Source organism: Podarcis pityusensis, assembly GCF_964106645.2.
Source record: "Podarcis pityusensis genome assembly, chromosome: 12".
In the NCBI taxonomy this organism is placed as follows: Eukaryota; Metazoa; Chordata; class Lepidosauria; order Squamata; family Lacertidae; genus Podarcis; species Podarcis pityusensis.
Window position 1 is genome coordinate 21,093,377 of NC_138037.1, and position 16,085 is coordinate 21,109,461.

At 41.0% G+C, this 16,085-nt stretch overlaps 1 protein-coding gene across 3 annotated transcripts in view; it reads right to left on the reverse strand.

Moving 5' to 3' along the window:
* ACBD5 (acyl-CoA binding domain containing 5) overlaps positions 1 to 16,085 on the reverse strand; it is a gene marked incomplete at its 3' end in the record, with an annotated part of 28,981 nt that overhangs the window by 3,312 nt on the left and 9,584 nt on the right. For all 3 annotated transcript variants that reach the window (XM_080974463.1, XM_080974461.1, XM_080974462.1), the window contains exons 5-8: positions 15,370 to 15,481; positions 4,069 to 4,194; positions 2,049 to 2,261; positions 928 to 1,034 (exon numbers count right to left, since the gene is read on the reverse strand). In XM_080974463.1, the coding sequence (XP_080830589.1) occupies positions 928 to 1,034; positions 2,049 to 2,261; positions 4,069 to 4,194; positions 15,370 to 15,481 (558 nt within the window). The remainder of the gene's footprint in view (positions 1 to 927; positions 1,035 to 2,048; positions 2,262 to 4,068; positions 4,195 to 15,369; positions 15,482 to 16,085) is intronic.

Here is a 16,085-nt window from a genome sequence, read left to right on the forward strand (position 1 = left end):
AAAAGCATGCTAAAAGCAATAGACACATTTAAAACCACACCTAGGCTGACCATTATACAGACTGTGGAAGTGTTGTATTAGATGTACCGTATTTTTCGCTCCATTGGACGCACTGGACCATAGGACGCACCGGATCATAGGAGGGGGAGAACAGGGGAAAAATTTTTTTTCTTGTTCTCCCCCTCTAAAACAAGGTGCGTTCAAGGTACATTCACCAGAGCTTGTGGGGCTGGCGGTGGGGGGAAGCGCTGCTTTCCCCCACCGCCAGCCGCAAAGATCCCTGAAGCCTTTGGAGCGCAGCGCCCCGCTGCCCTGCACAGGTTTGCGCGCAGCCGTCCCCAAGCTAGAGCAGCGAAACGGAGCCCTCCGTCTCGCTGTTCTGGCTTGGGAACAGCCTTGCTAGCTTCTGCAGGACAGCGGGGTGAAGGCACCCCGCTTCCCTGGAGAGGTTTGCGCGCAGCCGTCCCCAAGCTAGAGCAGCGAGACGGAGCGCTCCGCAGTGCTCCGTCTTCCTGTTCTGGCTTTGGGCTTAGCGGCGCAGCCTGCATTCGCTCTATAGGACGCACACACATTTCCCCTTAATTTTTGGAGGGGGAAATGTGCGTCCTATAGAACGAAAAATACGGTACATTCTATTATTTCTTCCAGATTCTAACCCTTCATCCGTTTAGCAGAATCTAAAGAGCTGCTTAGGCTTACAGAAGGCAGTTATGTGAGACCCCTGGAATTTTGGGCTTTGAGCAGTTATCTTCACGCTATATCAGGAACTGATTTCATCAGTCTGCCTTGCAGCATGAGAGGATTGCTGTTCAAGCAAACAAGTTTAAAGAACCTTTGTAGGTTCAAAGAACTAATTTCATGTCTCTTTGGATTCTGGTCACTTTATGTTACCTTTTCACATTCAGTACAAAACTTGATAAACTGTACCTCTTCTTGTCCAAACTGCTCCATGGAATCACAGTATATTTCACTATCCGAATCGCTTGTCAAGTGCTGAATGCCAGAGACCTCTTCAGCGGTATCTTCATTTGCACCTGTGTGCACAGGTATATGACCAAACACTTAATAAGTGCAAACAGGCCAATTTGGGCAAGAATAAAACAATGACAGTGCAAAAGTCCACGTATAAATATTTCATCAGTCTAAACTTGCCTCTCTCAATCTTGGGTCCCCAGATTTTGGACTACAACTCCCATCATCCCTAGCTAGCAAGACCACTGGTCAGGGATGATGGGAATTGTAGTCCAACAACATCTGGTAACCCAAGGTTAAGAAAGGCTGGTTTAAACAGTGAGCACATGATCACACTTCAAATATTAAAAAGCTTATTATGTAAGTTGTCTGCTTAAGATAAAGCAGGTGAAAGCACTGCTTGCAATAGCTATTCACAATGGGGCAATATCGTTAGATGTGATTGTTGAGGTTAATTTATCCTAATTACTTTGAACCCCACCTCTCTCAATTATATTTTCCACATGGATGCCCTTTGTGTAAGCACTTTATTTGCATGAATCTCCCAACCACTTTGGGAGGAGGAGGAAGAAACCTGTCAGTCAGAAGAGAAGAAGCCTCAGTGTCATTTACTGTACACGGAGGAGTTTACTTTGATTCTCCATCACACAAAGACACAGTAAGTATATGAATGGAGGGCACACAACAGTCAAATACTGTATTTACTCAAATCTAATCCGTACCTTTTTTGGCGAAATTACATTGCAAAAATTAAGGTGTGCATTAGATTCAATGGCACATTTACATTCGCCAGCAAATACTTTTTTTTTCAAGGTTCTGAAAACTGAGGTGCGCATTAGATTCGATGGCGCATTAGACTCGAGTAAATATGGCATAAAAAAATTAACAAGTTTACAGAATATATTATAAAGCATACCAAAGTTTAAATCTGCAATCATTTCCACTACAGCTTGGTAAAAGTGAGGAAATAATCTTTACAAACCAGACAGCAAATTCCCAGGATAGTCTTCACCACTGGAAAATTCTGCTTGACAAACATATAGACTAATTTGGAAAAATGCACGTGAGGAAAGCACCTTGGTGAGAAGACCCAAAATTAGAAATTAGAGGTAGTTCAAGGCGCTTGTCTCTCTTCTTTACTTCTTCATCCACATTTATACCATTCAGAGCAGATTTAGTCTGTATGCCATTGTGAATGTCAGTATTCGGGACATCTTCACAGCAACCGTTGGCGACAACACAGTCCAACTCCTGAGCAGGCGTCAAATCTGGTCCCAGACTCTCACTTTCTGTAAAACCAATAAATAAGGGGACAACATTTCAAATAGACTTATACTATGAAATATACCGGTACTAGTTTTTACAAATGTGCTTTTTTTATTTGTTCATAGATTTAATGAACTCTACTCAGGGCCAGATTTAGGTTTGATGAGGCCCTAAATTACTGAAGGTAATGGGGCCCTTTCTATCTCCAGCTGTCCTTTGTCAACAACAAATTGCCACTGTTTTTTGTGCCGAATATATGCTATATGGTAATTTGTGGACCTAATAGGTATCTAAAGACATTTGCACATGTTGCCATGCAACCAGTCTATGCAGAATGTAGGCACCCTATATATGGAAATGAGCAAACCAGTGATATTTTAGGGAGCAGCCTAGCAGGCAGGGCCCTTTACTTACATCATAGAAGCCTACACAACACAAAATACTGTTGCTGTATGTAGGTTTTATTTTTTATTTTTTATATTATATTTTGGAACTGTACATCCAGGTTTTTTTCCCTTTAATTTTTTGGGGGGTCCCCACAAGAGTGGGGGCCCTAAGCTATAGCTTTTGTTTAGCTTATACGTAAATCCAGCACTGACTCTACTCATCTCTGACAGTCTCTGTCCATGAAGTGGGCAGCATTACTCCACTGGTATGGACGCCTCCAACTAAATGTGTGGAAGCCCCACTGCCAGGATCCCAACTGGTGAAAGCCTACGGAAAGTCCTAAAACAGTAAGGGGCTGAGCTAGCACAGGATCTGCTGGATATCAAGCCAGCCCCACTGCAATGACATGTCAGCACTGGGCCTAATGTGGGCCTCGTTGCTGTAACAATTCAAAGTGTTCCCCTTCCTCTTCTGCACCAGGCTGTGAGAGTAGCTGAGCTATGGATGTGGCTCTGGGCCCGATAGCCAGTTAAGCCCCGACCAAGGGACATGGGTAGCTCTGTGGTTTAACCCTAGGAGTTGCCGATCAGAAGGTCAGCGGTTCGAATCCCCGTGACGGGGTGAGCTCCTGTTGCTCGGTCCCAGCTCCTGCCAACCTAGCAGTTCGAAAGCACCTCAAAGTGCAAGTAGATAAATAGGTACCACTCTGGCGGGAAGGTAAACAGTGTTTCCGTGCGCTGCTCTGGTTCTCCAGAAGCGGCATAGTCCTGCTGGCCACATGACCCAGAAGCTGTATGCCGGCTCCCTCGGCCAATAAAGCGAGATGAGCGCCGCAACCCCAGAGTCGGTCATGACTGGACCTAATGGTCAGGGGTCCCTTTACCTTTACTTAAGGTTTGGATTGCAATGTTAAGTTACTTGTACTACACAATTCATTATGCAATGTTTCCATTGGTTACAAAATAATAAAGAAAAGGAAGAAAAGCTGAACCACCCATAGTCCAACTACCTGCATGTTGCTTTTGACTTTTTGTGTGTCTTACTTTGTATTTAAATTGTGGGCACGCATTCCATCTCTGCAGTTACATGTCCTGCATTCACTCATCACTCCTATTACCAATCTATTAAAGATCTTTCCATTAAAAAAAAAAAAACCACAATTGTACACAAAAGCTTACATCCCAACAACACATGTTTTTCCATCATGTTCAGAATTTGCTCCTAGGTAAGTGGGGGCAGGATTACATCTTGATAATCAGATTCCCAAGCCTCTTCTGAAATCTGAAGTTTCCAAACAGGGCTCACTCTTACAAAATAATGTAGGGCAGAGAGACACGGGACCATTGCTTTTTTGTGTTCCACAGCAGCCACAGTCTGATTGAGCAAGACTGGAAAGAAGCACAGCTATGAAAAGGTGGGTGCGGTTCAGAAATAAAGCTGTACCTTTCTCAACCTGCTTTAGCTCTGTTATTTCTTCCTGATGGGGTTCCTCCTCCGACTCTGCTCCGCTGTCGCTGCTTTCAGATTTGCCATTCACAGCTGGCATAGACGTTATGGAATATCCAAGGTCTAAAAGTAAGTTCAGAAAATGAATATTTACTATAGGAGATTTAAAATAATTGTGTAGTTATTAAATATTTGTTTTTTAAAAAATAAATCAATTCAAGGCAATTTCTACCTCTTGTCCTTAAATATAATTCTCATATATTATATATATTTTCCCCAAACTTTCCCTCCTTTGGCTCACAGCATCTGTACTGGTAAGTGAAAATTCCTTATCATAGCTTGAAACCAGACTTGGATTTTTTAGGGTTTTCAAGGGCAGGGAATGTGACCTTGCCAATGTTGCTGGACTTGAGGTCTCATAATGCCTGGCCATGAACTTTGTTGTCTAGGGCTGATGAGAGTTGGGAGTCCAGCAACAACTGGAAGGCCACAGGCTCTCTACTCTCGGGCAAAACACACCATTAACTATTTGCTATTGGTTCAGAATCCATTGCTTAGGCAAGAAACTGTAGGTACGCCAATACTATTCAGAAGCCAAACTTCTCCATGGCTTAGAAAGCTTCTTTTAGCAATGGCATACTTCATTATAAAAGTATTCAATGCAAAGTGTTGTGTGAGAAGAGCAGATATAGATATGCTTCAGCTTTTATATCAACTAAATTTATGTCAATAAAGAACTTATAGTTTTGTATTATTATTACATGGCTACAGATACAGGAATGCAAGATAGGCTGTCACTATCAAAGCCAACAATTTTAAATGTCAAGCAAGCCTTCAGTATTCAGTCATATATTCTCTATTTTGAAACCAGAAGAAAATTCAACGTCTTCCTGAAACACTATTACTGTATTGGCCCAAATAGAAGCCACACCTTTTAAATTCAAGGGGGAGAAAGAAAAAAAGGCAATACCCAAATATAAGCCGCTCTCTTAAAATTCTGCAGCCACTCACACCCGTTCCATTTTACCGTATGTCTGCTTCGGCAGCGAAATCGTAAAAGCCAATTTTTGTAAGGTCGCAAATTTAAGCCATACTTTAACTTTTCCACGGTTGGAATTTGGAAAAAAGTGATGCTTATATTCAGGCCAATACGGTATTTGTACCAACATAACATTATATATATAATAATCAGTCTGTGAGGGTATTAAAATTGGTCACTTTTTGACTCGAGGGATGAATTATTTAGTTCTGGCCTTAAATAACAGAAGTATGTATGCACCTATGCCACTTCAATTCAATAAGATTCTTTTTCATTACTAATTTCAGTCTGATTTGGGGAGGTCTACCAACGGAGCAACAGTGAAACAACAGAGGCAAGAAGAGTGTGATCGGTATTAGCATAACTTTTACTTGGGGTGCCAAAAACTTTAGCATGTTTAATCTTTTGATTCAAGTTGCTTGTTGTGCAAATCAATAGCTGGGACTTGTTAAACATGTTTTACTGCTTCCCTTTGTCTGCAAGGGACTTTGCTACTCAGATCTATATGATAAATTAAAGGGTGACGAGGCAGATTAGTTTCCATACTTTTGTTCCAGGCACTGTGACAAGAGTGGATCGTTTTCGCAACAGAGTCGACTAATGTTTCAGACAAGGAAATTTGTTTGATAAACAAAGCAGTCCAAGTGCAATACAGTAGCTCCCCAAATTGATATGATTCCCAAATAATAACCATTTTGATGATGTTTAAGGAAAACGACTACGGTATTTTTATTTGCTGGATCACTCATAAATATGGCTTGCAGAACTTTAGTTAGGATATATGATCAATATGGCTTCCCTATGAAGCATCAGCACATTCCCTACCTAGCTACATATGGACTGAAGAGGAAGACAATAGGATTATGTTCAATTCAATGGATCACAGAATCAAAGACTCGTAGTGTTGGAAGGGACCACGAGGGTCATCTAGTCCAACCTGCTGCAATGCAGGAATCTTTCACACAATGTGGGGCTCAAACCCACAACCCTGAGAGTCTCATGCTCTACCAACTGAACTATCTTTCACGGATGCAAGAACTCTGCTATAAAGTCCAATCAGAACCCTTCTTTGAGAAAGGCTCAAACCTCCATAGGTTGCAGAAGAAACAAAGTCATAGAATACAGTTAAACAAAAACCCACCTGTACCAGTTTTGACTCTCTCCCCATCCTCTCTTCACTATCCTTGACCTCTGATATCCCTTCTTACTACTATACTACTACTTTCATGTCGCACCCTCTCTCAGTAGTTTTGGGAACAAAATTTAAAACAGCAGACGAAGACAAAGCATGAGGTGCAATCATATTACCACCCACTTAGGTGAAGTTGACAAATGGTGTTCATTAAATAATAGTTCCCTAATTTAATCATATGTGCCTTGGCATACAGATGTTCCCCCCCCCCACTTATGCAGGAGTTATGTTCCAGGCCGCCACGTGCGTAAGTAAAAATTGAGTAGTCAGAAGTACCCTCTAAATGCCCTCTCCACCGTTCTCTCTCTCCAACCTAGACCAAAAATACTGTATCCAAAAATATCCACAACTGGAATTAAAGCTCTGGGGCCGGCAGGAGGCTGGAGGATGCTACCACGTTCATCGGCTGTTAAGTAGAGAGGCTGAGAGGCCAAAGCGAAGCCCTGCTGTGCCTCCAGACTCTTTGGGGCTTCCTCTGCCCTCTTCAGACTCTGGAGAGGGTCTGGCTGGATGCAGAGGAAGCACCAGTTGGGGAACCCCCTAAGGAACCCCCCAAGGGAAGAAAGCTCAGAGCCAGGGGATTGGTGGTGGGACGATGAATGGTCGGAGGGAGAAGAGGGAGCAGACTGGGAGGAGGAAGTGTTGGAACCTGAAGAGGTAACAGGGTTTAGTGAGCAGGAAGAGGCTGTGGCAGAGCCCAGACACAGAAGCAGAAACAGAGCAGGATCTAAAGACTGGATGGAAGTAGGCTTCTGAAGAAGCCAGGGAAGCTTCCTGTGGTCTCCCAGAACACACAGAAAACTGAAGAGAGCAGAGCAGAGACGAAACAAATGACCCTTAGGTTGCTGGGGAAGGAACCAGAGGAGGAGCCTTAGAGGGCGGTGGGAGGGCGGGGACCTTCAGTCCTCGCAACTGCCTCATTGGGGCAAGTCCTGCTGGGAAGAGTTTCTGTGATCACTAGGTCTGTGCAGTTTTGGATTCTTTAAATATAGAGTTAATTTTACTTACGCCAGTGTTTTTTATTGCTGACCTACTCCTGACACCAGCTCTCTCCCGCCATTTCCATGTTTGAATTGATTTATTGATTTATTTCCTGGCCCCACACGTATATGTGGTAGCACGCAAGTAAATCGTGTGTAGTAATGCAAGATATTTAGCCTCTCCAATGCACTGGAAGAAGAGTACCTAATCTTTTTCTGTTGCCCAATATTTTGATTTCAGCTTCAAAGCAGTCTTTGCACAGATCCACACCATACAAAGAATCATGGGAACTGTAGTTTATTAAGGATGCTGGGAATTATGTGATGGGAAAACTACAGCTCCCAGTATTCAAAGGGGGAAGTAATGGGCTTTGAATATGGGTTGGATGTGCTTTAAATGTATGGAGGATCTTATTCATTTTATAAAATATGTTATCTCACAGTTTAGTAATCTGCTTTGGGTTTTTCTGCTTCCAATCTATCATTTAAAAAGTATTTCTAAACCACTTAATATTTGCTTTATAAGGTTCTAATAATCTTTGTAATTTTTTCTGGTCTACATAAAGTTTAGAACAACAGTAGAATTCAACTTTTTTCAGACCTGCTGTTCACTTTCACATAAGTATGCATTATGGGCCCCAGCTTCTAATTTTACCATGTTTGTGTCTGGTGGTAGTGCTGCTGGTGTCACCCCCCAGATGACCCCCACCCCCAGGCTGTGACTCAGTTCAGTTCAACCTGCTAGTTGAAAACCAATAGCGTAGAATATTTGCTAGTGAGTGCAGGAATAGAAATGGCTCTGAGAAACCATAAAACTCTTTCCAGTAACCAGTTTTGCATTGGCGTTTTCATATAGTTCTTTCACAGAGTGAATAGGAGTCTTTCCTATTTCTAAGTAGTTTTGTGTCGACAGAAACAACTTTGCACATGTGATTGTGTTTAACACGGAACAGGCATTTATTTATTATTTACTATTAAATAAGTAATCTGTATTGAAGTTGCTGATTATACAACAAGTGAAAGCAGAACTAGATTAACAAAAGGAGTTTGCAGGACCACAAACCAGTTTCTACATTATAGAAAAATGGGGAAAACATGTTGTCAAACTATTCAGGCAATATTTTTCATAGGCAGGACCCAAGAAGGCAAAAAGGGGAATCTTCAAGTAGTGACCAGTGAGTAGAGCTGGAAGGATCTGTCTATTTTCATTCTCCCAGTTTCTAATTTCCCCCCATTCTCCGCATTTTGCAGCAATTTGCAATTTTTAAAAAATCTCATGAAAATTCATCACCATTTTAGTGCTAATTTCTCTTAATAAAAACATGTTATATGTAGTTTTGACTAATGTACACACTTTGGCAAGCAATTTCCCCTAATACAGTGCATTTATGTTGGTTGTTTTCACCACTGTCTTCATTTTTATACATACTTTTCCCTGGTAAAAGCATTTTATATACATCAGTTGGCTGGAGGACTGCATCACAAAATTCAGATAAGTGCACATTTCAAAGGATAGCTGTGTTTCAGTTTGATTATTATTCTGGACAGCTTTTAATGTTTGATGTATCACAGTATTTTAATATTCTTTTGGAAGCCGCCCAGAGTGGCTTAATATTATTATTATTATTATTATTATTATTATTATTATTATTATTTTGTTTGATAGATTCAGCTTTAAATGCATGTGTTTGTGGGATGGGGGTTATTGGTTTGATTTTGTTTGTTCTTTACTATGCATTTTGCAATTTAATGTTGTGAACTGCCCTGTGATCTTCGAATGAAAGGCGGTATACAAATTTAATAAATAACAAACAACAATAATACAAAAGTGAATTTCTCCTCCGTCCCTCCAAGTGAGATAAACCAAGCTAAACAAAGAAAACAGACAGTGCAGTATTACGAGCACACAAGCCTAGAAATTAAACTAATAAGTTTCAAAGCTAACATGGGATACATTTTCAAAATAAGATGTTACAAGTTTTCTGCAGCTTCAGAACTTCACTGAACTATTGTAGAATAGCAAACATTCCTTTGACAGAAACAAGTCTCCTCTGCTAGAAAATCTCTTCTTGCAATGCAAGGACTCTCCATGGAGGAAATACGTAACATGCGGAAAACCTATTTATTGGAATAGGTTCTTATTGGAATGGGTAAGAAATATTCATAAAGGAAACAGACACACATTTACTAATTACCAGAAAACCAAATCAATTTTTTTTAAATTTAAGTTTTTTATAGCAATAATACAAAAAAGAAGAACAGGATTACAACTTCCCTTGTCACAACAGTCCCTCTTCCAAACCATTCCCAATACAACTACGCTCTTGGTCCATGCAACATGCAAACACAGTATCAGAACAGAATATCCATTAAAAAAGGGGGGGGGGACAGAAAGAAGTCCAGTTACGTTGGTGCTAGAAACTGGGACAAATTCCCAGCAAATGAGGTGCTACCCTGATAAGGGGATTTGGAGTATTAAAACACACAGTACCACTATTTGGGAAGTTGCAGCATGTGATGAGTATTTCTTCATATTTTCTATAATACAACCTTAATACTAAACTTCCACATATAACATCTGGAAGCTGCAAAAATAAGTATAGGTATTTTTGTTGTTTGTAAGAAGCTATACTGAAGGCTGTTACTTTAAGACACAGTTTCTGGATGAATACACAGATCTTACGCAAATAATGGTCAGAACAAAAAATGCTACTTGGGCTTATGCAAGAGACAGTTGGCTTTTTTCTTCGCATTTCATTCCAATTACATGCTTTGCCATCTGGCATGGCCAGGGGTTGGGGTTGCTGCTAATCGAGAAAAACAACTCCAAAGTCTCTTTGGGCTCATGGAACTATGGTACTCTGGATTTATTTTGCTTAGTTTTTCCAGTTATATGCTGCCTAATTAATCAAGTCCTCATAATAAATAAAATATAAATACAATCCAAATGAAAAATCAATCAATACAAAAAAAACAGATTGTCATAAATCCAACATATAACTATCATCATAATAAAAAGCAGCACTGAAACCAGTGAAGGGGGAAACAAAATAGTCCCAATGAATGGTATAGCTTAATTCATTTATTTAAAATCTCATAAGCATGCTTTTAAAGAAAGACTTGGAAAAAGTCACTTGCTTATACTCTGACACCTACACTTGGCCTCTTTATTTATACACAGCCCTATGAGCACACAAGTCCATGTTGATATTTCCCTTCATTCTCTTCAGTGCAGCTGAAATTGAAGGCACATAAAATACCACCACGAAAATGTTTCTGAAAGCCTGGCTCCATTTTGAGCAGCAACACATTTTTTTTTAGAAAGCAATGCAGTTTAGCTTCCCCAGAAAGAATAAGGCCCTTGAACCCTTCAATGCCCCAAGCGCTTCAAGCAAAAAGTTGCCCAATTCCCTTCTGCAGAGCCCAGATAATGCAAACACAGTGCTCCACATGCCTCTTCCAAGCCTACCCTAAGTTCATGCAGGCAGGCCAGGCCTCTTGCGCTGGATGTAGAAGCCACATTCTTCTTTCGAGTCTAGTGTTTTTTACGAACCTGAAAATAATATTTTGGTCAGCTACTGATTAAGAGTGGGTTCGTCCCTTGCAGAACAGATTGCGCTCCTTTGCTTTGAAAACAGAAGTGCATCAGACCAAGCCTTCAAAACATTAGCAACAAGAAAGTAATTTCCTAAGCTTCTCTTGTCCACTCTCGCACATGTTACACAGATGGCAATCCAAGGATATAAACTGTGAGCAGTATTTCATTCCTCTGTGGTATGTCAGCACACTGAAATAACTGGCTTTAGTTAAGAGGCTTTTAAAAAATTACTTAACATGGTAAATAATGCTTTCTGTTGCATTAAGTTCTGGCTGTAAGTATCAACAAGCCTCTAAACTTCCACATACTTTTCTGCACCCCACCTCAAATGTTTCCCTTAGGAGCATTATTTTTTATCTAAAAGTTTAGCTTTGTAAATTCATTTTGCACCGGAATTAGAAGACTTTTGTGCCTCTCAAAAGCATACTGATTCTCATGAGCAAAACCTGACCCAATTAAATACATCACTGTCCCTATGCCGAGCATAAATGAGGCTGTGCACATGTTGTTTATTTTTTTAATTCTTCTTGGAAATACTTATGTCTTCCCCCAAGGTCACAGCTCTATCACAGAGAGCTGAACGTTCAATTTGCAAGTAGGGTTTTCACTGCTGCTAGGATAAGCTGTGTATGTGAAGGTGCAATTCTCAAATGCACCTACTGGATAGCACCTGTGGCTACACAGATGATAATGGAGATCTCCACTCTGCCATGACCATACAATTACTGGTTGGAGCTTTTGTTGCTTTTTTGGTCATCTTTTCAGTTTTGTTTCCAGGGTGAGCAGGACTGCCTGGGCAACAATGTGGAATTTAGGGCCAAACTAGCCTGGGAGAATCTGATTTAAACAGCAAGTAGCCAGTAGGTTATGTACGGGATGTAGGTAGCACTGTGGTTTAAACCACAGAGCCTAGGACTTGCCGATCAGCAGGTTGGCAGTTCGAATCCCCACAATGGAGTGAGCTACCGTTGCTCAGTCCCAGCTCCTGCCGACCTCGCAGTTCGAAAGCATGCCCAAAAAGTGCAAGTAGATAAATAGGTATCGCTCCAGCGGGAAGGTAAACAGTGTTTCCACGCGCTGCTCTGGTTTTGCCAGAAGCGGCTTAGTCATGCTGGCCACATGACCCGGAAAAACTGTCTGTGGACAAATCCCGGCTCCCTCGGCCAGTAAAGCAAGATGAGCGCCGCAACCTGAGAGTCGTTCACGACTGGACTTAACTGTCAAGGGTCCTTTACCTTTACCTTTAGCAACTATGCAAGTGATATATAGATTCCCCTTTGCATGTCCAGTGCTTATCTTTCCCACACTTTAATTTCAGCTCACCTTTTATCTCAAATTAGAACAAGGCTGATAGAAAACAGCCTTCGGGATATATTCTGCAAGGAGGAAACCATGGGTAGGTGTGGATTTAGCATGTCCCATATGAGTACCACATTTGCTTTTTAAAATCAGGACTACCACGTAACTTTGCACATCAGTGGGACAAGGATACATTTAAATGCACCTGCAGACTATAGCCCTTACAAGCACTTTTAAAAATGCCCGATGGAAACAGAGCTAGCTCTTTCTCTAGCAGCAAAGGGCCTCCATGAAAGAACTCTCCTCACACTTTCCTAGACAGAGACTAATCTCACATGTTCCCTTTTTTCGTTTTCTCTTCTGGTATCTAGGTTTTGTACATTTTGCATAATAAGAACCAAAAGAAGAGTCTATAAATTATCTGTATAAATTGTTTATAACAGTCAGAAATCAACCTGGCACAGTAATGTTTGGTTTCAATTTAGAACCTTTATAGTAGGTGCCTTAAAATAATAAACGAGACAGAGATTACCTAGAGAGCTATGAGGTTGTTTGGCACTTTGGTAAGGAAAATTTAACAAAACTGACTTATTCAGAACAAGGAGAACAAGAAGACGACTAACAATGCAATGCTATATGTGTCTACTCAGAAGTAAGTCCTATGTTAGTGGGACCCAAGGCTATAATCCTATACCCACTTACTCAGGAGTAAGTCCTTTTGAACTCAATGGGAATTATTTATGCGTAGGCATATATAGTATAGTATTGTATGTAATCTCAGTTATTAATACACCACAACACTTATAGCAGCCTCTGTTTTCCTTCTCCCACTGACCTAAATACTTTACGTAGCGGTTCCATTGTTTGATACTGAATTTTCCTGTATGAATTTAGGATATGCATATTAAATCTACAATAAGAAAAAACCATAACTGGGAAATGATTCAAGCACATTTTGTAAGCAAAATATTCAAGTGGTATAGCAGTTCGGAGGTAAACAGTAGAATACCCATTGGAATGGAGAAATGGACTACATAATAAAATGTTGTACTAGACTTGGCTATCAATTGAGGCCATCACATGTTCCAAAACCACAGGATATTAGCATTCACAAAGAACCAAATACATGTGCTCTGAATTTTGCTGCTGGCTTGTTGCAACAGAGACACATATATTTTGTCCATTGAAAGAAAATAATCAGTTACTGGTAAAGATTTTTAACATCTGTTATTGCACATTTGCATGAAAATGGAATGGAAATAGTGGAAAACCTATTTATGCCTAACTCACTGCAATGTTGCTAACGCCAGTGAATATTTGCATGCTACATAATTATTATTTTTCTTCTTAAGAGTAGTACTTTGACTGGAATAAGTCTTTAAAATGTGCCAGTAGTGTTTGGCATTCTGTGCCAAGTGACAAGAAATGTAATTTTAGAGAACCTACTAGATATATATATAGACATATAAATATACACAAACACAAATACATACACAGAGACAATATTTTAAACCAATTGATGTCGGGCTATTTGCATAATAATGTAGTTCTGGGTGTAGACTGCATCAGCTGTACCTTAAGTGCAGAGCCCAGTATGCCAGAGGTGCTCAGTACTGACCACTTGACCAGTAAGGGCTACTTGACATGTCAGTACTTTGAATATGCTAAATAGATAAACACATGTATTTTGCTACATGTACAGTACATGCAGTGGGAAGCCAGAATCAATAGAAGAGATGTTCAGACATTATACTAAACCAAGGAAGGGGAACCTAAAGTCCTCCAGATATTATTGGACTGGTGTTTGAGCTTTCTTTTTTCTCTTCTTCTCTGCCCACCCCTTCTTCTTCATACGCTCATCTCTTTCAGATTGTAAACCTGAGAATAGGGATTACTTCACTACTGATTTCTGTGAACTACTCTGGGATCCTTTTTTGGCTAAAGAATATAAATCAGGAGTAGCCCAGTGGGCCGGATCTTTATCTCCTCACCCACTAGGGAGCCATTTTCACAGGTGAGAGAACCCATCTGTCAATCATCAAACATTATAATAGCATCAAGTGATAGACGCCTGTTAAAATTAAAAGGTTACTGTAGCGCAGCCTTTGAAGATGTGCTTCCAGTGCCAATCAAAGAGGCTCTTTTTCACCGATGATCAGCTAACAGTTGGCTAGATGGAGACCCTTTGATGGCTCTGCAGAGGCGGAAATGCTAAGACTGGAGCATCTTTCCCTCTGCCAAGAATGCAGTTTCTATTCAAAGGGCTGGGGGAAGTGCTTTGGGAAAAACTTGCTCCCTTTTCGGGAGGGAAATGCAAAAAGAACTTGCAGAGCCACTTTTGCAGCGCTTCCTAAGCAGGTCGAGCACAGAGCTTGGCTGAGCACAGGGTTTGCAAAGCGCTTCGTGCAGCAGCTCCCAAACATCTGACAATCTGCTGGTTATTGGGTCCTTGGGAAAAACTACCATGCAAAGGCTTTTGCAGGCACTGCCCTTTTGACCAAGTCCCACCTTTACCTGCCCCACATCTGGTAATGTGTGGGACAGGCAGGCATGACTTTGCTGAAATAGCACTGGGAGCCAAATGGGAAGGCCTGGCAGTCCACATTAGGTATGTGGGCCAAAGGTTCCATATCACCGATATGTGTGTTTTAGACAAACAAGCAAAACAACAACACTCCCCCATTGCCACTGGCCAAGCTGGCTGGGATTTATGGAATTTTGAGTCCAACAACAAGCCTTAGGTTTCTCACACCCTACACTAAACACTGATGTGAATGAGCCCCAGAACCATGACCTTGTGCATTCCACCAGCTCAGAAGCTTTTGCTTCCAGTTTGTGTAACCATGGGTTGATGGAGTGTCCAAACCAAGAAACAGGTTAACCTTCATTGTGGTTTATGTGAAACCAGCCAACCTTAAGCCAACAGGATTAATTGAGGACATGCAGGTGTTTTAATATTATGAAAGCTGTGGCAAGTCAGACTTGCAACACGTTTGCATGGAAGTTAGAGCATGTCAGGAAAATGGAGAGAGGTGTTTTGTGCAAGAGCTTTCTTGCTCCTGGCTCTGAGGGGCTTTGCAACAATTAGTGCAATTACCATTAAAATTATTCACAGAAGCTGAACAAATTGCAAAACCATAGCTTAATATAACCTGCAGTTAATTAAGATAAGTAGAGTTTATATCCCAACCTGCTATTATGCCAGATCCTCTGCTCTTTTTATCCTCAACAATTTCATAGAATGGGCCTATTACATGTAGGAGTTCTTCAACCTTGTCTGTCATTGGCATAGTTTCAAGAATCTGTAGGAATACAAAACATTTATGAATTGCTTATCAGTTAATAATATTGCAATACTTCACAAGAACACAGCATCACAATAAATAAAAAAATTCTGCACCACCTACACTGGCTTGCAAGCGCTCCAACTGGAGAACAGCCTTACCAAAGGCATCATGGACTTTGAAGATGCTCAAACTCAGGATGAAAGGGAGAAACGTGCTAAGAGGAAGGCATGTTCGGCAAACCCTCACTGCGATCAACTCCCTCATGGAAACCTATGTCCCCACTGTGGAAGGACGTGTGGATCCAGAACTGGCCTCCACAGTCACTTATGGACTCACTGTTAAGAAGACCATGTTCATGGAAGGCAATCTTACTCGGCTACGAGTGATCGCCAAAGAAGAAGAGGATTTTGAAACCCTTTAATTGCAACATCAACTTTACCCGAGGGACTGCTTTGCCCCATACAGCTGTCTGTCTGAGAACTGTTCCTCTGCTCTGATAGGGTGTTGTTCTGTATGCTCCATAGGTATGTCTGGCATCAAACCAAACATTTAGCATTTTGATTGTAGCTCCATAGAATCAGCTTCCCAGTGAACTTAGTCAAGCAACTAGCATTTTAAC